This window comes from Camelina sativa, chromosome 18 (genome assembly GCF_000633955.1).
Source record: "Camelina sativa cultivar DH55 chromosome 18, Cs, whole genome shotgun sequence".
Taxonomy (NCBI): Eukaryota; Viridiplantae; Streptophyta; class Magnoliopsida; order Brassicales; family Brassicaceae; genus Camelina; species Camelina sativa.
Window position 1 is genome coordinate 15,997,379 of NC_025702.1, and position 9,381 is coordinate 16,006,759.

Below are 9,381 nucleotides of genomic sequence, written 5' to 3' on the forward strand. Positions count from 1 at the left end.
TGAAACTTTATCAGCTACATTGCACGCCCTGAAGATGAATGCAAGTTTGCTTCTTACGAAGAAAAGGTTGGAGCACTCAACGCTGCAGAGGAGTTCCAGAGCTGCCTTGATTCTCCACACCCTTCCTTTGTGAAATATATGGTTCGCTCCCATGTTTACAGTTGCTTTTGGCTGGTACGTTCCTTCACTACACTTGTGCGTGTGTGTGTGTGTGTGTTCTTCTAGGATTTGCGTGTTAGACCTTTTTGGCCTAAATGGGGTTTTTTTGCTTGCAATTTCTGAAGGGGCTTCCTTCAAGATTCTGTGTGGATAATTTTTCTGAGGAAACTATAGATGTAGTACTAGAGGATGCAGAAGGCGAAGAGTATGAAGCAGTTTACATTGGGAAAAGAAGTGGGCTCAGTGGTGGCTGGAAAAAGTTTGCGCTTGATCATAAACTGGATGATGGTGATGCTCTACTCTTCGAATTGGTTGAACCAAATAGGTTCAAGGTACTGTATGAGTGTTGAACAATGAGTCATGTGGTTGGAATGTTAGTTGACATTCTCATAAGTTGTTGATAAATGTGTGTGCTTATTGCAGATCTACGTGTTTAGAGGAAATGAAAACGCTCATCTAACAAGCGCAGGAAAGACAGGCAGAGCAAAGCAAAGTGAAGAAGAAGAAGATAAGGATGTTGAAGACTCAGGTGATGAGGGATACATCTCAAGAGCCACTAAGAGATCATCAGCAAGGTTACTAAGTAAGAGGAAAGCATAAGAGAGCCTTGTTTTGTCTACATTCCCCATATATTGGCCTTATGCGCATTTTGGTTTTGTGTGGGCTAATATACTTTATGTCATATTTTAAGCTTATCAACCTCTGTAAGCTTTGGTTTTTCGATGTGAAAGTAGAACTGAAGTAATGTATGTCTGATGAGATCAGCTTTGGTTTCTAAATGGAAACTGTTTTCTCTCAGTTTTGGTTACTAGGCGATGAGCTAATACCATTTAGACCAACTCGGTCATCAAGTGAAACTTGGCTAGTAGCGTGTTTCTAGATAACTCCAGTTTTCCAAATATTACGCTTCCCTGTAAGTAATTTATTAATTGTAACACACCTTTATTTCCTCTCTCGCTTTGAGGAGCCAAAACAGGAAAGTTAAATTAGTTGGAGTTTAAGGATTAACAAATTAAAATGGAAAAAGTAAACGAAATATAAACAATTGGGCCTTAGTTTGTGAAAAGCCCATTTAAAATATTTTCCTTTTTTAAAGAGGCCATTATTAGAGGTTTTGGTAGAGTCGGTTCACGATTGTCTTTATTATTTTCGTCGCAATCTCACTTTTCTTTTTCTCTACTCCAAAGATCTCTCCGAGAATGGCTTCTGCTGCTGTTGAGACGATGGTTCTTGACCCTAAAGCATCTCCGGCCTTGATGGATCTGTCAACCGCGGACGAAGAAGATCTCTATGGCCGCCTGAAATCGCTTGAACGTCAACTGGAGTTCACCGATATCCAAGAGGAGTATGTAAAAGACGAGCAAAAGAATCTCAAACGAGAGCTGTTACGGGCACAAGAGGAGGTCAAACGTATTCAATCCGTGCCCCTCGTGATTGGTCAGTTCATGGAGATGGTAGATCAGAACAACGGCATCGTCGGATCTACTACTGGCTCCAATTACTATGTCAGAATTCTCAGCACAATTAACAGAGAGCTTCTCAAGCCTTCTGCTTCCGTCGCTCTTCACCGTCACTCCAACGCCCTTGTTGATGTATTGCCCCCTGAGGCTGACTCTAGCATCTCCCTTCTCAGCCAATCTGAGAAGCCTGACGTCTCCTACAATGTAAAGTTTCCTCCTTTTTCAAATCTTTACCCTGTTTTCTAAATTAAAGTTAGGGTTTTTTTTTTTTGAAACAATCATTAATTCTTATGTGGTGCTTTGTGATTTTGTGTAGGATATTGGAGGATGCGATATTCAGAAACAGGAAATTCGTGAAGCTGTTGAATTGCCTCTTACCCACCACGAGCTTTACAAACAGATTGGTATTGACCCACCACGCGGTGTTTTGCTCTATGGACCTCCTGGTACTGGGAAGACTATGTTGGCTAAGGCTGTTGCCAATCACACAACCGCTGCCTTCATTAGGGTTGTTGGTTCCGAGTTTGTGCAAAAGTACCTCGGCGAGGTATTAAAAATTATACCTTTCTTGAATGTTTGAGGTCCTCTGTTATTGAGGCGGTTCTGTTTGGTGTTTAACTGCATTTTTTAATTGCAGGGACCTCGTATGGTTCGTGATGTCTTCCGTCTTGCCAAGGAGAATGCTCCAGCTATCATCTTTATTGATGAGGTAGATGCAATTGCTACAGCTAGGTTTGATGCTCAAACAGGAGCGGATAGGGAAGTTCAGCGTATTCTAATGGAACTTCTTAATCAGGTGAGAACAGGAAACTAATAAGTGTATTTTGATATTCTCCTAGGATGTTTTAATTCAGATGTTATACTGTAGAATAATGGATTTGAGGTGTGTCCTTAACTTGTTGTGTTGAATTATGTAGATGGATGGATTTGACCAGACCGTGAATGTCAAGGTCATCATGGCAACCAACAGGGCAGACACTCTAGATCCTGCCCTCTTGCGTCCTGGGAGACTCGATCGTAAGATTGAGTTCCCCCTTCCTGATAGACGTCAAAAAAGGCTTGTTTTCCAGGCAAGTTAATTTTACTACAGCACTTACATAATAACATAACTAGTTAAAGAGAACTGAAACCAGATGTCTTTTTTTTTATAAATAAAGTTTTGGCTATGTCTTAGTTTATGTCTTACTGACTGGTTTTTCCTTTGTGTAGGTATGCACCTCCAAAATGAATCTCAGCGATGAGGTTGACTTGGAAGACTATGTTTCACGGCCTGATAAAATTAGCGCTGCTGAGGTTAGTTTATTTTGCTTACTATTATATGCTTCCCTCTAGAGTATAATTTTATCATGATACATGCTCCATTATCTGGTTTACGACCTAATGATGTTCTTGAACATGTGCACTTGAGCGTACTCCTAATAATACTGTTTTAAGCATTATGTATGGATGTTAGATGAGTTGTTTGTACATCATTGTCCTGAATTGAATTGTTGGTAATCCTAATAGGATTGCATGATCGATCCTTACTATTGTGGTTAGGCAGTAATATGGTTTGATTATCTTAACCTTGTGGTAATTTACATTGAAATTGATCCTAAAAGCATTGCATAATAGTCCTTATGATGATAGATACTAAATAACACACAATTTCGTTTTTTTGTTGAACAATGCAGATAGCAGCAATCTGCCAGGAAGCGGGTATGCATGCGGTACGAAAGAACAGATATGTGATACTACCCAAGGATTTCGAGAAGGGGTACCGCGCAAATGTTAAGAAGCCAGACACGGACTTCGAGTTTTATAAGTGAAGAGATAGCAGATTATGGTTGTTGTTAAAATTCCAGTGTGTTTTGAATGTTATTTATAGACATGGAATCAAATTTGCAGTTAATTATGAACTAAGTTGCATCTCTAATTTGTGGAACTTTAGTTCACATGGGTTATGTTTAGTCTGTCAGCTTCTTAATGTTCTAAATGTATAAGTAAAACGGGAGATGGTGTCCTTAGAATTGACAGAGCATGGAACAAGAGAAAGCAGATAGTAATAATTATGTCTTGGTATGATTAAAAGGAAGAAAAAATAGTGATAAATATAGAAATGGTTGATATCAGAAGGACCACGCTGCACGACTCAATGTAGGAAGGTTCACACATCAATAATGCCCAAATGTGTTGGATCTTGTTTAGGAGTTGGTAGATGATGAGATGACCAGATTTACTTTACATAGTATCCGCAAATCAAGAGAGAATAGTATAGCTGGAGTGGTTGAACAGGTAAGAACTATTACCATATCCAAATTGATTATTACTCTGCAAATAAAAATTAGGCAATTTTTTTGGGAACAACCGAACAAGATGGTTTTTGTTTTAACGTATTTGTCATTTTGCTATCTATAAAGAATCTTAAGCTTGGTCAATCTCACTGGGTCTCCGCACTTGCGTTTGTTGCGGTATTAACACACTAAAATGATTTGTTCTTTAAGACTCCTTTTGAAGTCTGTCTTACACTTAACAAGTACGCTACTTTTTTGTTTAACTCACCACACACCCTCTCTTCATATCTTCCGCCTTCCTTTTTCTTCTTTCGTCTTTCTTCTTCTCCGTCTCTTCCACTAGTCCCCACTCCCCCACACACATTGCTTTTTCTTCTTTCTATTCTTTCACCATTTTCAAGATTGTCTTGTCTTATGGTCCGCTCAAAACAGTAGAATACAGAGGTGTGAGTGCTCCACCTGTATCATATCATCCTCCTCTTGCTGAGTTCTTCAATGCCCGCAATTTTCTTACTTTGCTAGCTTGCCTCTTTACTCTCAGGTTCGTCTCTCTTTCTTTTTCTTCTTTTGGGTTTTTTTCTTTTGAACTTTCCGTAATTGTCTGTCTCGTTGTTGGGAATTATACTTAAAATCGCCATTTTCTCCGGCTAGGTAGGTAGGAAAGTTACATACAGTATAGTGACGTGGTGCATCAGTTCCAATTTGTTTGTTCAACAACTCTGGTAAAATCAGATACTCCAAAAAACTCATCTTTATTTACTTAGTGACATTGTCCACATGATGGCCTGACCTCTGCTTCTTTCTCTAGTGACATATCTTTTGACAAAAGGAGTCTGCTTTTCTTTGCACATCAAAGTAATTTTGTGTTAAAGTTTGGCTCTTTAGCTTTATTCCTTTTGCTTTCTTTTTTTTTTTGCTAGATGCTTCAATCTCTTATCTTAGCCTCTTGGATTGTTTAATCTCTCAATGATAAAGATAAAGATAGGCAATGACATACTTTTTCTTGAAGATCTAACTAGTATCTTTATTTGTTTTCTTCTTCTCATCTGTTGTTTTTTTATAACTGATATGCTTTTAGAACCGAATATTAGTTATCAACTTTCAATGTTGTGATCCAATCTTGAAATTTTCTCGTCTACCTTGCTTGGCCAGCTCCTTAGAGATACCTGATTAGCTTTCTTGGGTGATGCAATACTGGTTTGTGTGGTGGAAGTCATCTTCTCCTTTTCTTTTGAAGCAGGAGGCTAGGAAGTCATGCTGATGATGCTGCAGCTCTATTTCCAGTTTTATGTTGGTCCAGTATTTACCTTGAGACTCTCAAAGGAGTTCTTGTCTGCTTGTCTTGTCTCTTTCTTGTTTGTCACAACTGCTACTGCGGACTTGAACTCGGATAGGCAGGCTCTTCTTGCTTTTGCTGCTTCTGTTCCTCATCTTAGAAGGCTCAACTGGAATTCCACTAACCAAATATGCAAATCATGGGTTGGCGTCACCTGCACCTCTGATGGTACACGTGTTCTTGCCCTCCGTCTCCCTGGAATTGGGCTCTTGGGACCAATCCCTCCAAACACACTTGGTAAACTAGAATCACTCAAGATTCTCAGTTTGAGATCAAACCTCCTCAGTGGTAACCTTCCTCCTGACATTCACTCTCTCCCTTCACTAGATTACATCTATCTCCAACATAACAACTTCTCCGGTGAGGTTCCTCCCTTTGTGTCCCCACAGCTCAATATCCTAGATCTCTCATTTAACTCTTTCACCGGGAAGATACCTGAAACTTTCCAAAAGCTGAAGCAATTGACAGGGTTGAGCCTCCAAAATAACAAACTTTCTGGACCAATACCTAGTCTTGATACTGTAAGCCTGAGACGTTTAAACTTGAGCAACAATCATCTAAATGGTTCAATACCATCTGGACTTGGTGGGTTTCCCAGTTCATCATTTTCTGGAAACACATTGTTATGTGGACTTCCTCTGCAACCCTGTACCGCTCCCTCTCGCCCTCCTTCTCTTACCCCGCCCATCTCCTCGCCTCCAATGCCCCCGTTTCCTCACAAAGAAGGTTCGAAAAGGAAACTACATGTAACCACTATCATTCTTATAGCAGCTGGAGGGGCTGCCCTGCTGCTGTTAGTCACTGTGATTATCTTGTGTTGCTGTATCAAGAAAAAGGACAAGAGGGAAGACAGCATCGTAAAAGCAAAGACTTTGACTGAGAAAGCAAAGCAAGAATTTGGAAGTGGGGTGCAAGAACCCGAAAAGAATAAGCTGGTGTTCTTTAATGGCTGCTCCTATAACTTTGATCTGGAGGATTTATTGAGGGCATCAGCGGAAGTACTAGGAAAGGGTAGCTATGGGACAGCATACAAGGCTGTCTTAGAGGAATCCACAACTGTTGTGGTAAAAAGGTTGAAGGAAGTGGCAGCTGGAAAGAGGGAGTTTGAACAACAGATGGAGATTATCAGTCGGGTTGGGAACCATCCTAGCGTGGTGCCCCTCCGTGCATATTATTACTCCAAAGATGAGAAGCTCATGGTTTATGATTATTACCCTGCTGGTAACTTGTCATCACTCCTCCACGGTTAGTCTTCTTCCCTATCTTCGTTTAATAGTCTATATTTAACTCTTTGGTTACTTAAGAATATGTTGATTTCGATGCCATGACAGGTAACAGGGGAAGCGAGAAAGTGCCTCTTGACTGGGACTCCAGAATAAAAATCACTCTATCAGCTGCAAAAGGTATAGCTCATCTCCATGCAGTTGGAGGTCCAAAGTTCAGTCATGGAAACATAAAGTCCTCAAATGTGATTATGAAGCAAGAGACCGATGCATGCATTTCTGATTTTGGACTGACTCCTCTGATGGCTGTGCCCATTGCTCCAATGAGAGGTGCAGGCTACCGCGCACCAGAAGTAATAGAAACAAGGAAACACACGCATAAAACCGATGTTTACAGTTTCGGTGTACTTATACTCGAGATGTTGACTGGGAAGTCTCCAATACAGTCACCAAGCCGAGATGACATGGTTGATCTCCCCAGGTGGGTACAGTCAGTGGTGAGAGAGGAATGGACAAGCGAGGTCTTTGATGTTGAGCTGATGAGGTTCCAGAACATTGAAGAAGAAATGGTACAGATGCTGCAGATTGCTATGGCATGTGTGGCTCAAATGCCTGATGTACGACCAACCATGGATGATGTTGTTAGAATGATTGAAGAGATACGAGTTTCAGACTCTGAGACTACCCGGCCATCTTCAGATGACAATAGCAAACCCAAGGATTCCAACGTTCAAGTTCAAATCACCCCTTGAGATTTCTCATTTCCGTTTTATCAATGCTTTTGAGTTTGTATGCCTTTTTAGGCTTTTTCTGTTGATTGTTTGGATATCACTCACCTGATTAGTGATACCGTAGTTGGAGGCGCGTGTGACATTTACATAGCAAATATTGTAGGCTCCTTGCTCTGTGTCTCATGATCTATATGAATATGGTCAAGTTTTATGCAAGTTTTTATCAAAAAGTTTGAGAAGTTCCAGAGAGATACAAAAGAGGAATTAAGAAGAGAGAGAGGAGGCTGCTTGAAGGAGGAATTGATTGAGTTCTCGAGGTTGGGAGAAAAACGCAGAGTGATCACTTTCTTGAAGAAGGAAGGTCTGAGAAGGAGGCCACAGGGCCAACATTAAGTCTTGGAGATGTGGTTGGAACAAATGGTCCTTGCCTGTCTTCACGTACACCCTTGGGATTTTTTCAGTCTCTGGAGCTTCTGGAATTCCCATTATGCCTACGAATGCCATGACAGGGGCTGGACGCAGAAGCGTGGTGGCCAGTGTGTAATCCTGATCATACATGAATGGATGAACTAAGTAAGATTCTCTGAAAAGTTTTTGAGGCAGAGATGATTATAAAGGGTATAGATCAGGACAAACCTCCATGGGGCTCTCGTTGTAAAACTTGTCCCTAACGTACTCAGGTTTCATCATGATGCTTGTTGGGATGTTTTGGGGTCCATTTCCAAAAGTAAAGTCCCATATCTTCTCAGCTTCCTTCTCTATCAATCCCGAACATACCTTCATTACATTTTTGAGACTGTCGGGAATCAAAGCACCAGGTTTGACCATGACTGCTGCGACGTAAACAGCCAAAGAAACTTTGGAAGGAAAGAGGCACATGGCAGCCGTCATGCTCCCTCCTCCAACACTATGGCTCACAAGAATGACCTTTTGATCGATGGGAAGTTGGGAAAGGAAGGCATAGAGAGGCTCGTCATAGTCATCCAAAGAGGTGACAGTGTTTGGATCAGTTTGGTTGATCCCAGCGCCCTTGAGGTCGATGCAGGTGGCCTTATGTCCATTCTCCCTCAGTGAATTGGCAAGCTTGTACCAACACCATCCTCCATGCCCTGCACCATGCACAAACACAAAATGATGCTCATGCTCACTCATCTTTATTTTGCTTCTCATACATCACATTCCTTACACTATCTTTTTGTAGTTAGTGTGATATTTGTGTATGGCTGTAATGTGTTCATCATCATGTTCTTTACATGAACGATGTAGAAGGCAAGCTCGCCCAAACTCACAAAGATTACATTCTTCTCCAACGTCTCATCTAAAAATATTGTCCTTAACTCAGCTCTCTGGAGGCCCAAACACATCTTCTATGCCAAGGCACAAGAGGGCCCAAATCAAGAGAGGCAACATATGTATATTTTTCACTTTTTATGTTCTTACAACTTTTATTTATTTACTAGGTTTAGAATCCACGCTACGCGTGGGTTTATTTGATATATTTTGATGAAAATTATATATGATTGATGACGGTAATAAAATATTATCTTATAAAAAATTTTAAATTAGTATTACGGGAAAAAAATAAATTTCAGATACACAATTTTTCAGTAGTGTGGGTTTATTTGATATATTTTGATGAAAATTATATATGATTGATGACGGTAATAAGATATTATCTTATAAAAAAATTTAAGTTAGTATTAAGGGAAAAAAATAAATTTCAGATACACAATTTTTTAAAATATAAAAATCAATTGTGTTATAAAATCAAATCAAATAAAAAAATCATGAATTTAACTCGACGTCCAGGCGAGGCGAATCAAACTTATGACCTCACATATCCTAAACCATTTCTTTGACCACCAGAAAAACGAAACAATTTTATCATCTTGAATTTAACTCATTTTCAAAATTAATTGATCGCTACCACCTATGTTTCGTGTTTTGAACTCAATGTTTTCTTATTCTTCATATTCTTTCTTGTCATTTTCATTGTCAAATTTTGTGGTAATTGTCATCGTTACATTTACCGTCTGGTTCTTCGTTATACACTTTTCCTTCTTCTTCCTTGTCATCTTCTTCCTTGTCAACTTCTTCACATTCTTCCACCGAAAAACCTTTTTTTTTTAGACTACCACACAACTTGTTAACCCATCAAACCCCAAGAACAAAATCATTTCTTTTCTCACAAAAATAAAA

At 39.8% G+C, this 9,381-nt stretch overlaps 3 protein-coding genes and 1 pseudogene across 9 annotated transcripts; 3 read left to right on the forward strand and 1 right to left on the reverse strand.

The window, feature by feature from the left end:
* Positions 1-957, forward strand: part of LOC104761925 — a 2,152-nt pseudogene extending 1,195 nt beyond the window's left edge.
* LOC104761926 (26S protease regulatory subunit 6B homolog) lies at positions 1,285-3,576 on the forward strand. Its single transcript, XM_010485098.2, has 6 exons — positions 1,285-1,823; positions 1,936-2,166; positions 2,257-2,415; positions 2,537-2,689; positions 2,829-2,912; positions 3,293-3,576. Exons 1-6 carry the CDS (start codon positions 1,359-1,361, stop codon positions 3,425-3,427), a joined length of 1,227 nt encoding a protein of 408 aa, XP_010483400.1. The 5' UTR covers positions 1,285-1,358; the 3' UTR covers positions 3,428-3,576.
* On the forward strand, positions 4,099-7,398 carry LOC104761927 (probable inactive receptor kinase At5g58300). 7 transcript variants are annotated; one of them, XM_010485104.2, is made up of 4 exons: positions 4,099-4,433; positions 4,544-4,614; positions 5,133-6,473; positions 6,560-7,398. In XM_010485104.2, exons 3-4 carry the CDS (start codon positions 5,147-5,149, stop codon positions 7,201-7,203), a joined length of 1,971 nt encoding a protein of 656 aa, XP_010483406.1. In that variant the 5' UTR covers positions 4,099-4,433; positions 4,544-4,614; positions 5,133-5,146; the 3' UTR covers positions 7,204-7,398. The 7 variants fall into 7 exon arrangements, with proteins under 7 accessions (XP_010483406.1, XP_010483408.1, XP_010483402.1 ...); XM_010485106.2 differs by having other exon boundaries at positions 4,548-4,614; XM_010485100.2 differs by having other exon boundaries at positions 4,100-4,433; positions 5,045-6,473.
* Positions 7,401-8,500, reverse strand: LOC104761928 (methylesterase 18-like). The gene is made up of 2 exons (XM_010485107.2): positions 7,819-8,500; positions 7,401-7,728 (listed from the first exon to the last, which is right to left on the reverse strand). The coding sequence occupies exons 1-2, from the start codon at positions 8,350-8,352 to the stop codon at positions 7,447-7,449; spliced, it is 816 nt and encodes a 271-aa protein (XP_010483409.1). The 5' UTR covers positions 8,353-8,500; the 3' UTR covers positions 7,401-7,446.